Genomic DNA, 25,347 nt, shown 5'->3' on the forward strand with positions numbered 1-25,347 from the left:
CTGAGCAGGCTGTGTTAAAATTGCAGGGCTGTGTGCATTTGGTGGGCAAAATATTAGTCCCAGAGCCCGTTGCTAGCACGCAGCTTTGCACTGATAAAGCCTGCAGAAGGCTAAATCATTTGTTCTTTCCTGTCAGCAGCAACTAAGTCTTGCAATAACAGATTCGTGATCATCATGTTAGCACTTGAATCAGAATCGTTGGAAGCAAGAGGAAACGGGAGACTGATTTAGCAAAGCTAACTGTCAAGAGTCCCGTGAATGTGTAAATAAGTGGATGCCTTAAACACCACATTTGCACAGAAAGTGACTCAAAGCCATTTCTTTTTAAAGTGGAGTTCATCCATGAGATCAAACATGGTTTTGCATTCTGAGATGTGTAGTCTTCGATGCAGGGTGGTGCAAATACTCCATGGAGGTTACTATGGGTGTACTTTGCAAATAAACTAGACTATTGTGGCTCTTGTTTAACCCAAAACAAATGTGTACTAATTAGAGCTTGTAAGTAACATTCATGCAGCGAACCTTTACATTTTACAGACATTGCACGGTGTTTGAATGTCTGTAAAATGGTACATAGAAGTCATTTCTGCATTCTTGCTAATTCTATATCTTGGGGTACAACTAATTCTGGTGACATTCAATATTAGTACAAAATTGCTAATCAAAAAAAAATGTTATTATCAAAATCTACCAATCAATTTTAGAAAACTAATTTATGCTTTGGACCTCAACCTCGACTTTTTTTTTTACATTTTTTTTTTTACTTGTGACTCGAAGGATCCTTCGATGATTTTTCATTGTGTCGAGACCTCGACGGCTCTCAATGCAGATCTGGCCTTCGTCCAGGGCTCAAGGGCGCGTGGGAGTTGGCTCAAGCTCCTTCCTTACCGGCTTTAGAGGGCAGGGTAGAAGTACGGCTTGTCGAGGCTTTTTGTTTTTCAAAAATGTTGAGCATTTCTAGCCTGAATGCTTCCCATTCGGCAGGAGTGGAGGCCTTAGTGGGACAGGATATAGCTCTCTCAGGAGAAGAGTCAGATGCGGACGTCGAAGTGGGCGACTTATGATGCCTTATGATGCCTCTTTGACGATGAGGAGTGGTGGTAGCCACTCTTTCTCCTGGACCTTTTCTCCTTCTTTCTTCGAGGAGCATCGCCTCTCGCATGGTCAGAATGTTTCTTTGACGGGGTAGTTGATGGGGATTTCTTAGGGTTTTTACCTACTGCCAATTTCCGCTTACGCTCCTTCAGTGCTTTTCCAGTCATCAATTGACATTTTGAACAGGCCGAGGTCATGTGCTCCACATCGAGACACCGCAAGCATACTTGATGCTTGATGCGGATTGTTAGCAACATCTTGGCACCACAGTCTTGACACTTTTAAACCCGGTCTTTGGGGTAGACAGTGTCAAAGACTAAGACATGTTTGTATATTTCACGAAGGAAATACTGAAGCGCCATAGCTCTCGAAGACTAAGCATACTCAGAAAAACAGAATTGAAGCCAACGGGTGCTGCGCATGCTATATATGCCTTCAACGACATCATCTGTGAGACAGAGGCCCTCATTGAACATCGAGTTGACTGCATTGACGCACAGCGCCCTCTGCCAGAAAGAAAATGACAAAGCAGTTGAAGCTGGATATTGAATATATCAAAGATGAGGAATACATGGGAGCACACAACCCATTCGAAGGACTTTGTGTTATAACAAACATTTTCCCGAAGCACGCTCTGCACCCTCCCCATTATAAAAAAAGGCCTCAATAAAGGAGAACTCATGATATCCCCCACAGTTGCAGTGATGTTAGAGAAGCATAGCCTAGCATAACAAAGATCTTCCCAAATCAGTCTCTGCTTCCTCTACATATTAAAGGAAGGCCTGAAGAAAGGTAACGGATGTCTTACCCACAGCTGGAGTCATAGAAGAGAGCAAAAATGCTGCTTCCTTGAACTCCTGAAAGAAACACTCAATACATACTATGCATAGATACGAGACAAAGTAATAGTGGAAGAACTGGAGACATGGTTTTCAACCTCGTAAGCCCTCAAAAAGGAGTTCACGATTCACCAACTTAACTACCAGATACAGAGGGTAACTGCCGATAGGAAAAGACAGAAAGAGAGAGCAGCAGTTGCAACCATCCTCCCAAGAATCTGAACTACCTTTCAAGAACTCGAACTACGAGGCATCACAGTGACTGGACATGTTCAACCATGTCAACTGACTAATCCAGTCAATCAGAAAGGAGCCATAAAACTCAAGCCCTGTAGAGGGGCCAACTCCAGAACATCAGTGAGAGGGAGTTTGAGAGGGAGGAGCTGGCGATCTGCAGTGGTAGGGACCTGGATAATTGTTCAAGGAGGAACCCAAGGGTGTTGGGGGAGGGAGAGGGCACTGGCAGCTTCTCAGATATGGAGAGCAGAGGAGCAGGCATGGTAGAACTTGGAGGGAGGCAAAAGAGGTAAATCGTAAGACCCAAAGGCGAGAGAAAAGGTCAATTTGTATGTCCTGGAAAGTGGGAGAAGGTTGAATGAAAAGAAAAACACAAAGTGGACCAAGGGAGGATTCCCAGAAGGTGGAGAAAAGTGGAGTGCAAAAGGAGATCCAAATAGTGAAAGGAGAACTCCAACCAGAGGAGAAGAGAGAAGGGCCTGAGGCAGTGGCCTACGAAAAGGCAGAGGCAGTCCTCTGAGGTACAAGCAAGTAAGGGGCCAAGGAGGCAGCTCAAAGGAAGAAGAGGCGCTGGCCAAGTTGAGAGGCAGTGAAGGAAATGTAGAAGGCGTGGTCAAAGCAAAGGTGAAGAGAGGCTTGACCGAAGCTCGACCCAAGGGAAAAGCAAGGAGGAGAAAGGTTGAATCCATAGCCGCAGACAAAACCCAGAGCAAAAAGGGCTAGGTTCTGATCAAATACCAAACACAGGAAGGAGAGGCCCTGATCAAAGAGAGGGCAGCAAAAAGGGTGGTGACCCTGACCAAGAGAAGGCGAAAGCACCCAAGTAATGGGCTTAGAAAGTTAGGCAAGGCAAGGAAGTAGTCGCTGACCAAGGAGGCAGCAGAGAAAGACCGGACAATGACCAGAGGAAGGAGGGCAAAACCCATGACAAGAGGAAGGAGGAAGACTCTAGGAGAAATCTGCTGCTTAGACTAAACCAGGAAGCAGCCAGACACTTGTGTACAGGTGTTGGGGCACTTTAATCTTTCATACTATCTTGAAAACCATAATAAACCATGTTAAAATGGATTTCATTGTTGCATCATTTTTAGTGACTTTTGATATCTCACATTTGTATCAGGCACGGAGAGGGAACATAGACAATGATATTTCTGCACTTGTTTTCCTGGCTTTGCCTTGGCTGAACAGAAATCAACATGCAATAAGAAGGTCTTCCCCGTCCTATGAAACCTTACAAAAAGCCAAGGAAAACCCACAAACAGGCATCCATAGGAATGGAGTAAAGAAGAGCAGAGGCAAACGTTGCCACACTGTACGTAAAAGCACAAAGTGTATGCATGCTGTGCAATTCAATCCTCATACTGGAATTTAGAACCTGCATGGGGCCTGCTCTAGAAAGTCAATTAATATAAAATATTACACAATGGAATTCTCAATTTTCTTACTGCCGGGAAGGCTGATAGTAGTCACATTGTTCTTATGCTATTGATCTTTGTCACAAAGAAACAACGAAAGGCAGCAGACAATTAGGTTGGTAACAGTACTTTAGAGGAGAAACAGTCAAGCACTTTCAATTGTATGACATAAAAATTGATGTTTTTGGTCTTTTGGGTTAAAAGACTCGTTCGTTATCAGCCAAACCCATGGTTGTTCCAAATGTCTATATTGCAGCCATTTGTCAATGGAAATTGTTCTTATAAATATAGGCACTGTGCTTTTGCGTCATGGGTACAGCGTTTAATATAATTTCACGGAAAGAAAAACTCTTTGTTCTGGCCCATTACTGTGAAGTACACAATTAGATGTGACTTAATGTTACAAATTAAGCCAAATGCTTGGACTGTCCATTTTATGTTAGTTAAAAATACTAACCATATTTATATTTGTGCGACATCTTCGAAATAAAAAATGTTTCTCCCTGTGAGGAAGAGTTCTAGATGTACATTGCTAAATATCGTGGATAAGAGAACGCATAAAGGAGAATCTAAACATTTATCGAATGTGTGCTGCAGTTCTGGAGTATGATGCCAAATTGACCGCTCTCATGTTAGGAGAACCAATGAAGCTCCAGTAACGTCTTGTAGCAGTTCCTTGCAATTGATCTGTGACGAGACACCACCAACCTGGGAACTGGAGTCCTCATAACAAACATGATGGCATATCAAGCACATGAATGCTCACTTCAGGTTGCTCATGTAGTCAGACTTGTGAGCCAATGAAAGTAGAGAGAACTTATGTTACAGGTGCACAGTTGGGCCTTTCAGCATGTAACTCCCTCTGCACAGACACCTATTTATGTGAGAATAGCAGAAGATGATTGTCTGGTGTTTGGAAGCTGCAGAACTCAGTCTGAAAACAGGAATCTACCTCCGAAATGTACACATATCAGGAGGGAAATGTGAGACCATTTGCCAGTTCGGGATCTATGAAATGCCATTGTTCCAGGTAAAATAGATTTAGTTCAGGCTCTACAGACAACAGGGTGGTTGTACATTGCACCATAAAAGCTTCACCTTTTTCCTGGTGGCGTTTTATGAGGAAGATATCTGAATGGGTTGCAGAACAACATAGGTACCTAAATTAGAGTAGGATATGATATGGTATTTATAACGCACATATACACAAGTGTTTCAGGGCGCGAGATGGTGTGGCAGTGCGCTTGTGGACCACTAGAGTGATGAGACTGGGCAGATGAAGTCCTTAACAATCCATTAGAATTGGCGAGAATGTGGGGCAGCTTAGACTATGCTTTGTCTTGGGATCACAAAGGAAACAACCCACTTACACCGAGGTAGTCTGCAGCAGGAATAGAGGTGTAAAGTGGCTATAAAAAGCCATAACACAAGAGACATGAAACACTATTTTAAACACACCACTGTTAATAGCTTTTAATGGTGTTCACTGTTCCCTGTACTAATTGGGGTCTACTATCTATATTCTTTTATCTGTGTCATAATTTCCTCCCTGCTTAACACCACTTCCCAAAAGTGGAGTAGTAACTTCAATATTTCTATTGGGGGGGACTAACGGTGGTCCTGTAGGACTGACGTCAACCTGGCAGCTTTGTGGCACCATAATGCAGTTTTATGTGCACTATCCTGGCATGCGTTATGGCATGGTTTCTCATTTTATGAAGGGGAAGATGTGATGTTATGTTTGTTCTGGCAGGAATCGCGACAGCCCGAGTGTATAGAGTGCACTCGACATTCCACCGCCAATGGGAGTTAGCTATGGGCTGAGAAGGTAAAAGTATTTTTTTATTAATCTTTGTGGCATGTACTCCCAAATGCGAAATATTTCAATGTGTTATTGAATAAAATCGGGCCTGGGGTCGATTAATGAAACAAACAAGTCTCTTCCTTCGGGATAAGAATTAAGCTATAATGCCAGTGCCACTTTCAGCAGGCACATCGGCAGAAACGGCCTGCTACCCAAGATAATAATCAATCCCGAGTGAGGTAAGGATCTTTAACGTGGGAGGTGGGTTATTATCACGTGGTATGGTTCACTGAACGGGCATTATAGATATTAACACCCCGGGCCGCACCTCTAGGTGCTATGGGCCTTTTCATTGGGTATGAAGCCAAGGGCCATACAGACTGAAGCTGTGTCAGACCAACATAAAAAAAAGAAAAAAAAAACACAAGAAAGATGGCCACCACTGAAATGGCCAATGGAGCCCTCCTTCATTTAAATGGTGGAGCTGATCATGCAGGTCTGATTGCAGAGCAGTTGTTGTGGGTATGGCGTGGGCTGAGCTGATGGTGCAATGTTAACAAATATTCGGGATTGGAGGCCACGGCAGGAAGTCCAGGGATAAAGGCCTGCAAGGACGCAGACAGGTAGCGGCAGACCCCGGTCAGGAGGCACCATCCAGAAGGAACACATGGGGGCCTTGATAAACAAATAAAGGATGCTTAACCACTAACCATGTAGGACAAGCTGAAAAAGGGGGACAGAAGAGTGATACTGGTGACCGACTGTGTGGTGGCAGGAGGAGGCCCGTTCAGTTTTTTTTTTAATTTTGGAAATCTGGGCGGGGTGAGGGGGAGAACACAGGATATTAAAGTCCATGCATTCTGTGCAAATTCAGGCAGTGGTAAGAGAACATGAACATTTGAATACAACTTGCATCCTTACACCCGATTGGCTCAGCACATGTTCAAGAGTGCTATTTCATCACAATTGTCTCAAAGGAAAACATGTTCAGAATTGGGGCCAAAAAAATTGTCTCTCTGTCCGGGTAAATCAAAATGTTCATCCCAGATATCCAAGGGATCAACCCGATCTCTGTCATTCTTACTCCACTTGAAGTATACCATCGGTTCTGGCTTCACCACTGTTTCAGAGTTCACAACAGCTTGGGCGTTCAAGTTTGTTTTAGGGTTTGCTACAATTCCAAGATTCACGCCACAGTATTGGGTTCTCCTCTAATTTGGGGTTCACTCCACTTTTAAAACTTTTAATTTCAATATCCATCTCATTTCTTGTGGGACTGCCAGGATAAGGTGTTGATTCAGCAACCAGTCTTACTTCGGGGAATCAAAATATGAAAAATGTCTTACAATGCTACCTACTTTGGTCGCCAGACCCAGACTTCCAGGCATAAGTAACTGGACTCTATAGGCCAGACTTCCCCCTTCGATTGGATCCGTCACTGGCTCGTCCATTATGCAACCTGGTAGGCTGACAAACTATCATTGTTTCTGTCGTCACTCTCATGGTTCTTATTTCCCGGAAGTGCAGCATTTGGTGACCTTCATGGACATGGCCCAAACCTAGTATATGGTGAACCAGGCATTTTAAAATGTCATTTTCCTACTGTGGAAAATGTGCAAGTGGTTCCTGTGCTCCAGCAGACCTTTGATGTCAAACCTCCACCGCAATCACCATACCAGCCGCGGAGTGGAGCTGCAAAGTAGTGCAGCAGTCAGAGCACCTGAATTTACCTGTTTCTTTTTGGCTGAACTGGAGTCTGTCTACACTGTTCACTCTTACTGAAGGAGGAGCTGCACAACCTTTAAAATCACCATTCGGCCGCGGAGCGGAGCTGCAATCAGAGCAGTCCGAGTGAGGACGGCGAGACAATAACCTGAAAGTTACAATCTTGCCCTGTTTTTGAAGTGTCCTTATCACATGCATTGTATGGTCCACAGCTACGCCAACTCCCACCATATTTATTGGACAGGTGATATTTAGTGGAGATATAAAAGACAAAATAAGGATTCCAGTCCTTTCATCACAATTTATTATTAATTAATCTCTGCATATTCTCAATTCCATCAGTGCATTATAATTATACGGCGTTGAGAGGTGCAGGCGCAGCGCTTCTGACTCTTAAACAGCACAGAGTACACTTTTGCTAGCTGAAGAGCTCTTGTGCTATGATCATCCGGCGGGGTGAGGACTGTAGGCATACGCCTTTGACTCACCCGCCGTGTTTAGCGAGCGCATCACTACTTTGGGCGCGTATCCTGTCCTTTGACTGGGTTGCGGTTTGAAGAAAGTTGACTTCTCGGCTGCCATCGCCGTCTCAGCAGTGTCTAGCCGTGAGGAGGCTGCGCCGTGTCACTGTTCAGAGTAAAGGACCTTAGGTTCTTCGTTAGCCTCAGTGTGGAACTCATGAATCTTCAATCTAAAAATCTGCAGCATCAACTGTTTATATTTTGCGTTCTGGTCCCCAATCAGAAGTACTGATATAATTGATTTGGATCTACGTATTGGGCATTTAAAACCATGTCTAAGCCCTATAACGTGCGAAGTGCGGGGATGGGTGAAGTCCCAAGTGTCAAAAGATTCATGCCAATTACGCCCATCAATGCTACAAGTACAAAGGAAGAGGGGTCTTCATTTAAGCCATATAAAAAAGGGGGTGGGGTGCTTTTTTCCCCCCGCAGAGTTGCTTTCCAAAGGATCTGCAAGTACCTACAACCTCTGGATTTGCATCAAATCTGGGGGTACCGCGGATGCCTCTACACCGATGAATCCTTTGGTTAATAACATACTTTCCTCAAATTTAAACTAACTACACCCTAACGTCCACGACAATGAAGACTACAATTGGAAATGTTTTCCCACCAACGTTAGAAGGGAATTTATCTGCCCCTCTCCCTCACCCCATGAACAACGATCAGAGTTGTCCTCATCTTCTTGCTCAGATGGAGGCTTGGCTTACTGATAATCAGCCTTCTCCATCGGTGGTGATGAGAGGGAGCGTCACCAATACCCATAGACTCTTCTTACGAACTAAATGGCATATCAGCCAACCGGGAAGAAGTGGAGGGCGTTCAAGATTCTATACCTCCTGTCTCCCTGAACCAGATTGACACATTGGTCAAAGATAACTTCCTGGTAGCAGTAAATGACCCGGCCTTAGGTTGTACTTCAATAGTGGCTCTCAACTTTGTGTGGAGCTCTTTGGTTAAGGTTTTGAAAATCTGAAACTAGAAGTTCAACAGCACACAGGAATTTTGTTTGAAGTTACAAAAGAACTGGAATTGAGTGCACATCAATGGTGGCTTTTAAAACGGCAATTAATGACTCCAGGGGAGAAACTGTCAACTTTCTGTCCTCATTATCATAGATACAAGTGGGGAAAATTGATTAATTAACTAATCAATGCACCGTCTTACAACACGAGATGATTAAATTGAATGTGAAAATGGATGAACTTGCAAGGGTGAGTGCTCAGAACAACTGTGAGAACTGTATGCAGCCGCCCATGCCAACTATTCCAGACTACGAAGCAAACGATACACCTCTCTCAATATCAGTAATGAATGAATTCAATCGGCTAGCTCAACTGGCAGAAGGTGAACTGGTATCTATTACTGTAGTGGAGGTAGTATTCATGGAAGAAATCTCTGATGAGGTCAAAGATGAAAGTAAGAGGGGAAAGAAACCGAATAGGAAAACAAGGAAACGGAGGAAGGGACAAAATAAGAGCTCGAAAGGCTCTACAAAGAGGGAAGCGTAGGTTTAAATGAAGCATATAAATAAAAATAAAAAAGGTGCCAATAGTGGGTCAAAAAATCTGAAAGGGGCGAACTCAGAGGTCCCAAAGAAAGAAAGTTTGAAAGGAGCTGATCAAATGGGCAGTCAAAAATCAAAAAAGCTAGTGGATAAAAGGAAATGAACAAAGCCACTAGAGGAAACAGTCCGCTATTACCTAAAGCTACAGTTGGAAGTCAAACAGAACCTGTGCAACCTCCTAGGAAGATTGCCCCAATCTTTCTGAAGGTGAAAAAACAAGTGAAGATATCCACATTAGATAGGAAAATTGCCCCTATTTTCTTGAAGGCATTGCAGCCAGGAAAGCCCCCCCAGAATACTGTTCTGAACAGGATAAGATGATTTCCCTAAACCCTCCTATTGGCTTATTAGGTGAACAACCTCGGCTATATTTCCTAGGAAAGGAGTCTTCATCGAAGGATAACTTCAACCAAAGGGAAGTGGTTGAAAAGGGGAATAAAAGTGATATGACTCCGCGAGTCCCGGCGTTGGCTGAGAACCAGAACTTCTCAAGACTCAATCAGTCTCAACAAGATCCTCAATCAGGCCTCACAGTTTTCCTGTTTAATAAATCTAAGGACCCTGTGAAGGGTTCTCCATTGAATCGCTCAAGGGCATTAAGGGAAATGAGCACTGTTCCCGACTTACAATTCCGCTCTACTTCTGACATACAACAATTGAGTTTTCCTTTCCACTCGGATTTAAAAACGGCAGAGCTTCGTATGAACTCAAAATTGGCCTTTGAACCATTCTAGGAGTAAAGGACGATTGGACAACAAGAGGGTTCTATATTTCAACTATGCTTCCGCAGGCAGACAAACAGGAGGCTCCTCAAGTAACGAACAAAGTAACCTCGGATCTCCAGTCCAATCGTGCCAAAACATCCACATCACTTCCGACTATGTGGGTGTGCGTTCCGGAAATCATATTGCAAGTCCTCCTTAAGTTGGGAATACCGGAGCAGAAGCTCTAGTCACAGACAAAGTAAGGTGCTTATCTTGGAACTCAAGAGGCTATTGTTCTTTCTCTGAACACTCTAAAAAATCTTATATTTTGCAGAATTTTCATGTGATTTAATTTCAGGAAACTCTGGCCTCTGATGTTCTGAATGTAGAAGGTTTTTCCACATATCAACTGAAGGCTTCAAAAGGTTTAAAAGGGCGCCCGAGTGGTGGTTTACTCACTCTATGTAGCAATTTGACCTTTGGTGCTTCTAACTTGCTATCTAATGATGTTAATGGTATACTTGCGATTAGAGCGCCCAGAAGAGGGATCGATGCAGGGTCGAATTGGATTATAATTAATTTGTATTGGAATCCTACTTCTTCCCCCCCGTGTTTGATTTTCTGGGTTGTCTATTCGATCTTCTGGTGGAGTTATCTACCCGCTTTCCAGATGATGAGTGGATTATAATGGGTGACTTCAACTCCCAGTGCCTAAAGATAGTAGTGAATACTGTCTCAGAAAAAGAGATACATGATAGAGGCTATGTTTGGTGTAACTTCATGTCAGATCGGGAGGTGAGAATGCTCAATGGTAATATCCAGGGTGATATTCCCAGTCGACATGCCTGGCAGAGAGGCCTATCATTATCAACGATCGATTATATTTTCTCCTCTAACCATATTTTTGCTAATTGTACAGAGTTTATAATAACAGAAGGAAATATAGACGACCATCGTATGTTAGAGGCTACATTTACTTTTACACAGAGTATACAATCTCTCCATTATCCCAAGGGGTTGTCTCTGAATCCGGCTGATAATTGTCTGAGGAGGTTTGAAAGGGGTGGTTGTACCCTTACTAATAAATTAGAAATAGTAACCAATGACTTCTCAGAGCAACAACTGGGGAAATACTGTGATCCCTCTAAGTTTAGTGAATTTCTATGGGATTGAAACCCTCATCTCTCAAGGCCTATTATTCCTGGTAGACCCCATAAATACTACTTTGATTCAATTGTCTACGACAGGAAAAAGCTTAAAAGGCGCCAAAGGTCATTATTAAAAACAGAACTATACTGGACCCTAAATTCCTTGAGGCAGAAATAAGATCTTTAAATAATAGTTACAGAAATTGGTTGAGAACATACAGGTATCTGAGGAGACAGAAAGAGAGGGAGGAAATGCTGAGGGCTGTATGTGCGAGCAACTCCAGATACTTTTGGTCGATTGTGGGTACGATAAATGTATCGAGTAGTAAGTCGCAAGACATGGTCATTCAGAAGTGCTCCTGGACTGACCACTTCTCTGCGCTATATAGCTCCATTGACTTACAGGAACTCAAATTAAATTTATCTTCAAAATGGTCCTTGAATTACACATGCAAGGACATTGAAAATCTAATAAAAAAAATCGTCTGGCTCTAGGGATGCTGGCCCTAACGGACTGAGCAATGCAGTCCTTAAATTAAACCCTGAATTATGCTCCAGAGTCCTAAAGATCTTGTTTGACAATATAATTCTGGAAAAAACCATCCCGGAGGAATTCGATTATAATTGCCATTTACAAAAAAGGCGACCACTTATCCCCTCTCAACTATCGTCCCATATCACTTCGACACAGATGGGAAGATTTTCTTGGGCCTGATATTGGGTGAATTAGAGAAGTGGGTGGTCGACATCAGTATTATCCCAAAACAACAGACGGGTTTTCGGAGAGCACTAGCCAGCACTTTTAATACTTTCTCTGATCCTTAGCTGTTTTAGTTCAGAATCTCATATAAATGGAGCAACCCCCTTATTCAGAGCCTAGGTTGATCTCACCCAGGCCTTCGATACCATAAATAGAAATAGACTTTGGTTGAAGTTAAAATCATGGGGTCTACCAGATAATCGGTTATCTATTCTGATAGAGTTGCATGAAAGATCCTCATTAAGAGTTCGCCTATCTAAGTCAGGGGCCCTCTCTCAGTTTATTAAGATAAAAAAGAGGGGTGCATCAAGGTTGCTTGATTGCACCGTTTCTTTTTATTTTATATCTGTCAGATCTGGTGAATTGGTTGAAGAAGAGCGGTTTGGTGGGTCCTAAATTGGGCAGCATAAAATTATGAAATTAATTGGTTAGCGTATGCTGACAATATTGTAGTCTTAGACTACACACAAGTCGGTCTGCAGCGCTTTCTTTTGGCCCTTTCAGAGTATGCCAAGAAAAATGATTTAAAAATAAATCTGAATTTGTCAAAAATCATTGTTTTCAAACATCGATTTAGGAAGGTGAAATCATTTGATTTGCAACTGCAACTGATTTGATAACTCACCGATTCCAGTTTCTAAAGAGGTTATCTATATGGGCTCAAAATTAACAGCTTTTCCTACCAAGGCTGACTTTCTTTCACCCATAGGCTTGAGTGATTAACCTGGTCGCTCAAATGAAGAAAATCCGCTTCTAGTATTGTACATTTTCCTTGCTGCCGCTGCTAAAATTTTACATTGGTAAGGTGGTCCTGGTAATCACATTTGGTATGGAGTTTAATCTTTTGACATTCGATATCGACTGGGTCAAGATAGAAAGCAAAAGCTGGAAAAAATCTCTTGCAGTGCCGAATTGTGTTCCCATCTCGTGCATAAGGTTTGAGTTGGGTCTCATCTCCCTGGCTGCGTAGATGGATTGGAAATGGGTCTCGACATATAGGCTAATTTTGGACCCTCCAAATTCCTCTTTATATGAGGAAGTGGATGTAGCTATACATAATTCAACCTCTATCTTTTTGAATAAACTGAGACTGAGGTGCAATGAGACACTTGCAGCGTCAGATACTGACATTGATATTTTAATTGCAAATCCGCTAAAAGCAAAATAAGCGCTACATCGTATGGACTGGAGTAGGACCATAGGGAAAATGAGGAACTAAACTTTCGTCATCGCTATCGTTAATTGATAAACCTAGATCATGTGTTCCTAATTATCGAAGGAAATTCCCTGATTCTGCAGCATGGATGGACTTCCTGAGATTAAGATTTAACCTGTTACCAACTTTGGAAATACTGCATGCTCGGAATATTTATGTGACAAATATGTGAGATAAGTGTGATGCAAATGTAACGCAAACTATTTGTCATCTATTGGCTGAATGCTCTGGAACTTGGCTTTTGAGAGCATCAACATTTCAGAGATTTGTACACGATTGCTGTTCGCTTGTCTCAGATGTGTTTTTGGATAGACTGATCTCAGGAACTGAAGTCTTCCTTACTTTGGAGGTGGCCACCCTTCTTAAAGACCTCAATCCTGTTGTCAACAAGGGGTCAATTACCATTAATCTTCTGGTAGATGAATACATTACTTCTTTATGGATTGATTGGTTATGGTTTGTGATTTCATTTTTCTTCTCCTTTTTCTTTTGTATGGAAAAAAGAAACTGATATTTTGTTAATGTGTATTTGAATTATGTTTGTAGATCTTGAATTGTGTAAAATGTCATGTTTTTTCTGGCTAATGCACAATAAATAAATAAAAAAGATACCTGCTCACTTTGGTGTAGCTTGCTGAGGTTTTGGATTCTAATCTGTCATGCGTATTCACTGGGTGCCATCAGGAAGACCCCCACTCCTGCCGAGATTGTGGAGATGGTCTTCTTGCCAGTTGATGGTTTGATTCGAAAGGGCTCAAACATGCTTCAGATTTTTGTATGGTCAGGGTGGATGTCACGCTTCAATCTCTCTCAAATCCAAACTAGCCAGTCTGGCCACCCACCTTATCCTTCTCGGGTAAGAAAATTGGTCAGTGACAGGGACCCTACGCCTGCTAAATATGTGTTTTTCTTACAGCCTAATGAGCATCTGTAAAGGGATTGGCTAGAACTAGTCTGCGCAACAGGTTAAACTTTTGTGTGAACAATGAAGTTAAACTCGAGAATACAGATCTTTGAAGGCTCTTTTGATTGAACGGACTAGTATGCTGAATGGAACAATGGCTGAGAGACCCTCAGTGTGTGAGATTGTTCGCTCCTGCCAGTGTGCTGTTTCCACATATTTAAAGTTGATGCCAATGGATGATCGAGAGGTAGTAGCAAGGGATAAGCTTCGCCAGGCGTGGATAGAGGAACTTGATATCGATATACCTGTAAGGGAATGGGAATATCTGCTTCGTATGGGGGTGCAAGCTAAATTGGATCTGGGGCTGCGTTACATTAGGCAACGGATCCTTTATAGGTTGTATTGGACACCGTCTAGGATGTCGAAGTTGGGTCTTTGGGAAATGATTCCTGTTGGGGTCGTTGGGGTTGTGGGTGTGGCGGAGGTACTTCTGCATATGTTGTGGGTATGCTCAAGAGTGTCTGACATTTGGTCAGATGTGTTGAATAGGTTGGCCATTGTGGTGGAGGAACAACTTCCGCATACCTTATACTATTTAGGGGTAGGGGTCTTGAGGCAAGGAGCAGAGCAGATGTTTAGGTTCTCTTTTTATTTGTGTGCGATAAAGAATGTATTTTGGTTGGGGGGTTGGATTGAATGATTTCTACATAGTTGTTTGTTGTGCTTTTTCATGTGGTCTTGTCTTGTTTGCTTTGTGTCCGAGAATTGTTCATTAGTTAGATTGTAAAATTATATTTTATCTTTTGCTTGATGTATCGTTTTCATGAATTATTATGAATGTATTATAACTATTGTTAAGGTTCTGCATTTTACGGTCTGTACAATGTAATGGTATTGCACTTGTGTTTGGTTTATGTTTTTTTTTGTCTGTTTATTCAAACTTTAAAAAAAAGTGAGTAAAACATTTTTTTTTAAAAAAAATCGAGAATACTGTGGATGTATAATGAAGCAGATGGGATTGTTATTGCATATCACAAATAATGAAGATTTTATTTTCTAAATGTGTGTTAGCTAATACTAACTGAAGAATCGAAAGATGCTGCAATAGTTGGTATGCATTGTTGGCATCAGCTCCATTGTTCAAGGTGAAAAGTTAACCTAGCTGCAAAAATGGTCAATGCTCAACAGTGGAATCCTGTCCCTCTACCTTTCTGCATTTTACACCATGCACATTGTGGGATGGCGGGAACAAGAAACCACTGGAAAGCCATAACCTAAGGGGAGCCTAGGCCCCCTGACCGCAGGCAGTACAAAGTAAAACAATTTCCAAAAAATAGCTTTATATTTAAAAAAAAGCCCATTCAGGCGTAAAATAAATTAATCATAGGGCAAGTCTGTAACTTAGAGTTAAATATTAGTGTGTGCTTAATTTATAAAGGCATTGCTGTGAAAGGTGGTGCCAGGAGGGAATCAAAATAAATGAGTGAAGATCGACCAAAGTCAATATACAGAAGAAAATGCTATCCTTTATCAACTCTGTATGCAACCTGGCCTCGCTCTGTTCCTGAATGTCTCCTCTATTTTGTAAGATTAATATTTTACGAAATATTTGTCATCTTCACGGAAATACATGTGGAAATTCATGCCAGATGTAGGATTGTCTGGAATAATTGGCCTTCCAGCTGTAGCATTGAACACCTACTTAATCTAACCTGTGCAGTACTATTACTCCCCCTATTCTTGCACCATCGATTTTGGCGATTAGATAAACAGTGGCTCTCATGAATAAGCACTTTAGTGGTAGCACAGACAACTTTCATTATAATGGTTATCCTTTCAACATACAGAAAAGTATTCATTTGATAATATCCAAGGCTATGATACATAGTTTGTCCTATACAGGCAACAGGCTATAATAATTCCTATATGCCTCTTCTGTTCGGTAACTTGGTACCAAAACTTTGGTGGCTATGTGCCTCCCCTAAACGTACCCTTATTAAGCATGTGCTTGCCGAAGCTTTAACTACCACTTCAGTGACCCCTTTTGAAGTTGCATACATCATTGTTCACATATTTTAGGGTGCAGTTAACCTTCGAGGGATTTCACGTATCCCCGCTAGAAGCAGTAGCCTATTACTCTTGTCTGTCATTGCGCTAGGTTTCATTTTGAGAAATTATTTTCTAAACACCTGGGATCCCCCTCCACCATGCAGCCACAACCCTTGGGGGCATTCTTTGGCCATGCTCAAGACCGAACGTTGTACAATCCTACGGATGAAAAATACTACCATACCTAAACATTTAGCTTAAACAAAAAGTAAACATGCATGATAAAAAAAACCTCTAAGTGCCAACAGAGGGCGACAGAGTCACTGGAAGACAATAAATAGACAATGCTACAATACACAGTATCCTGCTAATGCAATTGCTCTATGCTAATACAAAAGGTGTAAAATATGACGAGGGCTAAAAAGTGCAACATAGACATTTTGCAGACAATATACCTTTATTTGGCTAAATCATTTTTGCATGCTAGCTTTCAAGACCATATGGGCCCCTTGAGCACTGCAACCACTCTTCAAAAAAACATAACTGTCCACACACAAAGGGAATTCACTAAATTCTATGTAGCGCTACAACCCAAGCAGTGCATGTATTTTACCAACGGCCGAGACTGTAACTAAGACAGGACTGTCCCCAGTAAAACTGGACCAAACCACCATCAGAGAAAGTTGCATTTATCACGGGGCAACAGAACAGTCTCACTTGTTGTGCATTGCTTTAAAATGTTTTACACTTCCATTGCAGTGTTCATTCGTGCCAACTAGGTGTAAATAAAGGCTTACCCTCATAGGATGTATGTCTGCATAGGGAGGCTTTCCTTCTGCCATTTCGATTGACGTGATCCCCAAGGACCACAGGTCTGCCACACAGTTATAGCCGATTTCCTGTATTACTTCAGGAGCCATCCAGAAGGGAGTGCCTATCACAGTGTTGCGCTTGGCCATGGTATCCTGCGAATACATTGGATGCAAATTGTTATAAGACGCACTAACAATGGGGTATTTTACAGCATTTTCTGTACACTCGTTCCAAGCAAGAGTCACCCTGACAAAGAGGCAAACATTCGTCAAGGAACACAAACACATTGATGCCAATGGGACTGCAGATGTGCCTGGGTCTTCATAGCCCTCAGCCTAAAGTTGCATTTAAGGACTCTGGGCCACCAGTGATCTAAGAGCAAAGGAAGAGGACGGCAAATTGGTTAAATGATTGATGCAGGGAATTAACTGACATACAATGGAAAGTTATACGAGCATCAGCCAATGTGGGAAAATTAGACCTAGGATTAGGATATAGACAACAGAGAACAATATTTAGAAGCTGCTGGTCGCCTGCCAGGATGCATCATATCTCCTTCCACCTTAAGAGGTCAGTGGGAACGTTGATACTCATGTTCTCGGACTGCTGCAGACTCTTCCCATATTGCAAGGATGTGTTTAGTAGAGCAAACCTCCAACTGGGTATTGCACTTCCCACAAGACTGGCTTTGTTACAACGTCACAAACTGTGACCGAATGGCAACTCTAGAGGGTGAAAAAGTCTGCGTTTTTTTCTTTTAAAACGATGCAGGCACTTCTTTTTCTGAAAGTGAGATCTGCTAATCTGACCCTACCTTCATAATGCTACACATCAAAATAACAAAGTTACTCACCGTAGTCACTACCTTACCCCTAGTCCATAGTCCCCTTTCCTCCATACATTTGGGACATTCCGTCCATCGGGATGGGACCAGAGCACTTTTGAAGCATCAAAAATAACTTTTTATCCTTTATTTGTTACGCGGGGCCACTGCACGTGACCGCAGCCCCGCCATCCTGAGCTCCGCCCATGCATCGCCCTTCAGTCCTTTTCTATCGCTAAAGTCGAAGGACCATTAGCAAAATAGAGGACACCTTTTAGAGGGGACTGTGGGCGGGCGTATGAAGCAAAGGGGACTATGGACTAAGACTAAGGTGGTCACTACAGTGAGTAACTGTTAGACTCCTACGTCCCGTCCCCTTTCCTCCATACTTTTGGGAGATTCCCAAGCACTGACCAAGAAACAGGAGGATGGAAATTTCCCTTACGGGAAAAGGTTCTTAAGAACTGCCTGACCAAACTGGGCATCAGCCCTGGAGCTCAAGTCAAAACAATGTCTACAAAAAGCAGAGGGGGAGGCCCACGTAGCAGCCCTGGCTGTGGTCAACCAAGGGACATATTTCTGGAAGGCAACAAGAGCCACTTTGCCTCGGACCAAATGTGCATGAACGCCCCTTGCTGGCTGAAGACCTTGAGTTGTATAAGCTTCTGAGATACATGAAGTGACCCAGCGAGAGATGAACGCTTTTGAAGCCTGTTTCCCTTTTGGGTCCCCGAATGTAACAAAGTGTTGTGAGGAACTTCTAAATTCACTTGTTCCGTCAAGGTAAAACTTCAGAGTTAGTCTGACATCTAGGTTATGTAGAACCTTTTCTGCATCTGAGACCCGGTTCTGAAAGAAAACCGGTAAGGAAATTGATTGATTTATGTGGAAGTCTTGAGACAATTTATGGAAGGAAAGAAGGATGAGTGCGAAGCACAACCATATCCTTGTGGAAAGTCAAGAATGGGTGTTCAACAGAGAGGGCTTGAAGCTCACTTATTCTTCTCACAGATATTACAGCAATCAAGACGGTCACTTCCCAAGAAAGAAGCTGGAGCTCAGTAGTGTCCATTGGTTCAAATGGCTTGTGACACAAAGCAGTAAGGAACACGTTCAGATCCCATTTCAGGTGAGGAGGCCTGACCGTCAGAAAGAGGTGAAGAAGACCTATGAAATGCCTCTTGATTACGGGGTTTGCAAGAGAAAACGAGCAACTGTCTGTGGAAAGAAGCTGCAATGGCTGACAGATATATTCTGCATAAGACGTCAAGGTCTGATATAAAAGACAAGACACAGTCAATAGAAGCATGTTGAGGATCAAGCTGTTTAGCAGGACAAAAACGAAGCCATTTACTTTTGTACTGCGCCCTTGTAGAAGGCTTACGTGCCACCTGGATTATGCGCTTATTAGCATCCGAAAAGTTTAACTGCGCTGAGGACTTGAACTCGAATACCAGGCCGCCAAGTTGAAGGATTGTGGGTAGGGGTGCCACACCTGGCGATTGCTCTGGTGAAGGAGGTCGGGAATCTGCGGCAACCTGATCCGGTCGCATATTGATAGGTGCTGCAGTTCCAAAAACCAGAACCTGGCTGGCCTACAAGGACCTATGAAGAGGAGAGTTCAGTTGGTGGAACTCCTGAGCTTCCAGAGCGACCGATGAATCAACAGCAAAAGAAGGAAGGCACAAGCCTTCATGTTGTCCCCAAGAATCTCAAAGGCATCCCCTAGGGAAGATGGTCCAAGACCGTCCCTGGAGGTATAGAGAGGTAGTTTCCTGTTGGTTGAATTCGCATTGCTGGAAAAGCTCGACAAGAACGTTGTTGATAATTTCGCACTCATAATTTGATATAGATTGACGATTCGGGGAATCTGCCGCAACAATGATCTGACCAGAATGTGCACGGCCTGTAGCCAGACATGGGGCCTCATTACGAGTTCAGCGGTAACCGTGCCGGAAATTCCGTTAGGTTACCGCCGGACTCGTATTACCATTCCGCCTCCATGATTGCCAGAATCACTGGGGCATTACAACCCCGGTGACCCGGTAATTCCGGAGGCGGAATTCGGTAAATCCCCATTCCCATGGAGTCCCATAGGACTCCATGGGAATGGGGAAATGGAAACACAGGCACCATGCTGTAATGGTGCCTGCGTTTCCATGTCCGCCTGCAGTGGGGTGGCGTTAAACCCGCCAGGTCAGACCTGGCGGGAGTGACACCTCCTGCCTGCAGGACTCAATCAGCCGGTCTGGAAAGAACGGTGGTGGTGGATTTAGAGGCCACTCTGGAGGGGCATACCCCCAGGATTGTAATGAGGCTGGTTGCCAAGATGGCCCTCCTCCAACTGGATCCACATAAACTAAAGGAGCGGACGCAGGAGGAAGCGAGACCATGTGTGGCAGCAGAAACCGTGTACGCCAGTCCATTGGAGGGTGAAAAGGATTTCCATTATCCACATTCCGTGGAAAATGCTGCTTAGCCCCAAAGATAGGCCCCTAAAGCCAGCCATTGGGAATGTTGGTGTTGAAGTGCTTATCAAAATGGCTGCCTCAGACCGTGCGGGTTGAAATGCCATTTTGTCACTGCCTGAAGTGATCTGCGACACAGGTTTCAGTGAGGCCATTGTCACTACTGGGGTTGTAGGGGCTTCTTTATCTATTTGAGCCAGTACTAGCAGATCTGGAGCACTTTTGAGCCCCTTTGGATTCTGCAGAAGAATTAGCCCTCAGTGAGGGAACCTTGGCAGGGCCGGTACTTTAAGACTTAGGGCCTTTGCCCTCCTTCTTTGCCCCCCTCAGCAAGATCGGTATGACCAAAAGATTGTTTGTGAGAAGGCCTAGGGTCATTGCCAGTAGCCAGTGCCCCTAAATGAGGCCTGTCGATCTTGCTGGTTTTAATTATAGCCCCTGTTTGGGGATCCTCAGGGTTAACCCGGTACCTTTAGTCACTGTACAGGAACCCTTGAGACTAGGCTCGGTACATTTAGTCCCAGGCTTGGAAACCTCGGGAATAAACCTGGTCGAAACAGTCCCAGAAACGTTGGGCTTAGTCCTAGCCCCCAGATGGGGAACCTCAGAGAAAAATCCAGTCTCGAAAGGCCCTTTGACGGGGGGCCTTGGAGAAAACTCTGGAATCCAGGTCAGATCCCTTTCAGGACACCTCAGGGAGAACCCTGGTAGCAGAGCCTCTTGGACCCCTCCTGGAACCAGAAGACCCTGGGAAGGAGTTCCCTGGCCGGGGTACCTTAAAAAGGAAGGAACTTACCGGATGCTTCCTTTTTCATTAATGAACTGCTGTGAATTAGGAGGCGGTAGCCGCTGGAACACCTCCTCCCACCTGAAGAGCCTACACTGGAGTGACCGGACGGAGAGAGAGTCGCAGCAGAAACAAGCGTCCCACCGATGTTACAGACCCAAGCACTCCAGACAAAGAATGGGAATCCATCCTTGCGAAACGACGTTCGCACGAAGAACAGGACACGAATCCCTGACGCTCCGGCATAGACGGGGTAAAGAAGACCGTGGAACCTGAGCAGGAAGATGAAGGACAAGTGGGGAAAAACACCACAAAATTCCCTATGATGCAAGTGCGTCCGACCCTGACCGGGTGTAGAAAAGGACTGAAGGGGGAGGCGCGGGTGGAGCTCAAGAAGGTGGGCCTACGGTCACATAGGGTGACCCCACGTAAAAATAAAAGGACAAAAGGTTACTTTTGATGCTTCAAAGGTGCTCCGTTCCCGTCAGTGGCAACAGGGCAGGCTCAAAGGTGTCACATGTGTATTCCTGAACACAACTGCAGGAACAGAAATTTCTTTGTTTTATTAATACAACAGTCCAGGCAGCAAGGAGCAGCCTCATCCCTCCACCCGCTTCCCACTCTCACATAGGTACATTTAGAGAACAACAACAGGTATACATTTTGTTCGAGTTAATTGATATCACGTGAGCACACTTATAAACATTGGCAATGGTATCACATTACGACTGACATTGTGGGTTCAGGCCGCCACCTGTTATGCATTGGTCGGGTGTAGTACCTGGGGACTGTGATTTATGATCGGCTTCAAGCAGGTATTGCCTAAAGGGAGGCCAATAGCCAAATGGGCGACTGGAGGCCAGAAGTGTTGCAGCATACCTTGTCTCCCTTTGTTCGCACATTGTCATGGTATCTAGCCATCTCGAGAACGAGGGAAAAATGGATTTACCCCACATTCTAGCTACCAAGTACCTGGCAACTGCCGTGGCCATGCCCAATAGTTTTTTCTCAGTGCGGGTTCCACTTTCAATTAGAGTCAGTAGCTATAGGTCAGGTGAGTAAACCCTCGTAGAGGGCAGTATTCCAGACATTGCGTCTTCTATGGAATTCCAAAAGGTTCGAATGTGGGGGCAGCACCAAGCAACATGGTAAAAATCGGCTGGCTCTGCACCACATCTCTTACAGGAGGGAGATCTCTCTGGGTAGAACCTACTTAGAGTATGTGGGTGGTGAAATCTGATGCAAACTTGTAATGAATCACTCTACATCGACAGTTTATGGATATATAACGGGTTTGCATACAGATAAGTTTCCATTGATCCTCACTCAGTGTCTTACCCAACAACGCATCCCACTTGGTTTTAACAATGTGCATGTGCTAATGAGATTACACAATTATGCAGCCACAAGCATTTGATGTCATTCAGTGTCAACTTGTTGACGAATGATTAAGTCAATGACGGGGCCTGGTGTACATTAAACGGTCTGGCTGGATGTACCCACAACCAACACAGTGGGTCCAGCCTGGAGGCCTTCTCTTTGATCCTGTTGAGAAGGGTTGTCACCTTCCTCCTGGGAACAGCAACACTCCAGTGGGGTCATTTGGGAACCAGTACTTCAAAGACAGTACTGTCATTATAATGGCTACCTCACACCATGTTGCTGATTGATGGAGCCATTTTGCAGACCAGCGCTCCGGCGACACCGGCCTGGTGCCAAAAGCACCCAGAATCCGGGTATGACATCAAAAAGCCAGGCTCAATGTGAGTGAGTCTGAAGGACATGAACTAAAGGTATTTGAAATGGCACTGTCACCTGGTCCGTCTTAAAGGACCTTAGTGACTTTTAAACTCCCTTATCTGCATTTTGTGAAAGGATCCGGGACTGGAACCTGTCACAGGTGAACAGGGACCTGTCCAAACATGGAGTAGTGGCAAAACCGGGCGAAAGTCAAAGCCAGCCCGGTCCCAGAGGCACGCATGGTTTGTTTGTAGGGGCCCAGATCCTAAACCACCTCATGTGCCTTGAATTTTAAAGTGGGTAAAACCTTTTGTCACACAATTCCCTCCCAATAATGTTTCTGGCCAGAGTTCTTGCTTGTCGTTTTCAGGTAACTCCCAGAAGGCACCTGGGCACAAACAAGAAAACCTGGACCAGAATTAGAGGAACGGAATAGAGAGCAGAAATTGAATGGGCTTTTATGTTTCTTGCCAAACACAGACGGGATACACAACACCAAACGTACCAACCCCAGGCAAAGGGCAATAGAAAAAAAATTGAGAGTTGTAAGGGACTGCAGAGGAGCAGCAAAGACACAGAAATCCACCCCAAATTAAATTGAAAGCAAAACTGAGCAGCGCATGAAGAAAGCTACAAGGAAAACAAGCATATTGAGATTACAACAGGTTATACAGATTATAGATTTTTTAATCTTTGTACCTGTATAACTCAGTCCCTGGAGATAAAAAAATACCCACACATTGGCCCACATAATAAGGCGATCACCGGAAAGAAAGAAAGAAAGAAAGAAAGAAAGAAAGAAAGAAAGAAAGAAAGAAAGAAAGAAAGAAAGAAAGAAAGAAAGAAAGAAAGAAAGAAAGAAAGAAAGAAAGAAAGAAAGAAAGAAAGATATACAGGCAAACCGCCCAACTAGGGGGGTGACAATAGTGGTGTGGAGTGCTTCAGAGTTGCTGGCAGAATTGGTGTAAAGTGCAGGTGACATATTTGCTGTGGGAGAGCGATACCGGTTGAGGGTAGTATGGTGTGGTGAAGAGGTGTGTAAAAGGTGAGTGAGTAGGAGAGAAAGATAGACAGGGAGGGGCTGAAGTGTAGGTGGAATTAGAGAGAATGTGAGTGATAGTCCATCAGGTTGAATGCTTTCATAGGTTGAATCTAGTCATGCTGTTTAAGTGAAGGAATTGCTGGGAACTATTTAGCTCCTGGTTCTATTCTAGGAGAGCCTGGTTAGCTTGAAACAGCTACCAGGAGATACTTGTGGCTCCCCTGGGTTACTGGCGCATTACAGACATGCATATGCGGTATTGCTTTTGAGTATTTCATAAAGTTATTAAAGAAGAATTAGGAAATCTAGTGCACTTTTAAACGTAATGGATCATAATGGGCAAAAAGTTAAATCTTTGAGCTCATGTGGAAGTCAGATTGGCTGTGCACAGTGTGCTCTCTCCTGGCTCCGCAGTGCTAGCTCCTGCCAACTGGGTGATGCCCGACAACTAGTTTTAGTTCCTGCTCACCAAATCTGAATTTCAAACCCTGCACTGCGATCTTTCTAGTCTGCCCATGTATTTGGTCATGGTCTCTACAGAAAGAGCCCCCAAGTCCGGAAATACAACTACTGAAAAGCCAATGGTGATTAGGCTTGGCGACAACAGAAAAAAGTAGGAAAATCGACTTATCAGTCAAGCAATGAATTTACTTCAATGTCAAGACCCAGGGACAAGCATTATGCTTCACTTTCTTTACTTCAAAAAAGTCAGCATCAAGAAAACATGAAACAAACTACATATCCCATACATCCATGATCATTTATGTTGTTTAATGTTTAGAACATATGATATGAACTGTCCAATGCCTTACAGTCCATCCACATGACATTTCCGTCCTCTTCCTTTGCTGCTTTCAGCAGATAAATGCACTGTTAAGGATAGTCTTGCGTTAATGATGCCCCTTCCATGGGCTTGCAGGAGGTGGTGTCTGTGAGAGTAACTTACACAGAGGCATTGATCTTCCCTTATTTCTGTGGGCAGTCTCAAGTCCAGTGTGTGCACACCCAAAGTAGGATTCTTTATGGTTCGTCGAGTACATGGTTCCCATCCCCTCTCGTTCACCATCAAGGTCTGCCCCTTCTTCCTGTTACGTTGTCCTGTTAACCTTTTCTGTTCTGCCTTCTGGTTTATCATCCTCCTGTATGCACTTGCCTGTCCCCTTATATCAGCACATTCACCCCAAACATACCGAGTGCCCTGTCTCTCGGTACACAATTCTCAGCAAACATGGGAAGTTCTAGAGATCAACCATCAAACAGCCTTCCCCTTCCTGCATGGTGAGAGTCTATCAATTAACAATTACTATCCAATAAGAGCTGGAGATCAGCTCTGAATTTCTATTGTGCAATTTTGTATTTTATTTCCTGTGGAAACGTATCCAGTGATAAAGCCACATTCCACCAAATTTGCATTCACAAGAAAATCAAGCACTTTCCCCAAATAATCTAGGACTGGAAATTAAAACAGCAAATTATATCAGTCCAAAAATATGTTGGGGAAAGCTTTTGGGAGTGCTGCAAAAAAATGTAAAAATACCAAACAAAGAAAAAGAAAAATCGCCACCCCAGCGACTTTTTCCCAGGCGAGATTATCACGTAGAATTGACTACTTTAATATTTATTTACATTTCGAGTCCTCTGCCTTGTGCCCTAATCTGTTGGCTCAGATCCTAAATCGTGTAAAGCTCTG

The 25,347-nt window shown here is 43.6% G+C and overlaps 1 protein-coding gene across 1 annotated transcript in view; it reads right to left on the minus strand.

The window, feature by feature from the left end:
- Positions 1-25,347, minus strand: part of STK3 (serine/threonine kinase 3) — a 1,834,661-nt gene that overhangs the window by 1,239,401 nt on the left and 569,913 nt on the right. Inside the window, exon 6 of the mRNA XM_069621418.1 lies at positions 16,782-16,949. Coding sequence (XP_069477519.1) covers positions 16,782-16,949 — 168 coding nt within the window. The remainder of the gene's footprint in view (positions 1-16,781; positions 16,950-25,347) is intronic.

This window comes from Ambystoma mexicanum, chromosome 5q (genome assembly GCF_040938575.1).
Source record: "Ambystoma mexicanum isolate Mex_15411 chromosome 5q, UKY_AmexF1_1, whole genome shotgun sequence".
NCBI classification, from domain to species: Eukaryota; Metazoa; Chordata; class Amphibia; order Caudata; family Ambystomatidae; genus Ambystoma; species Ambystoma mexicanum.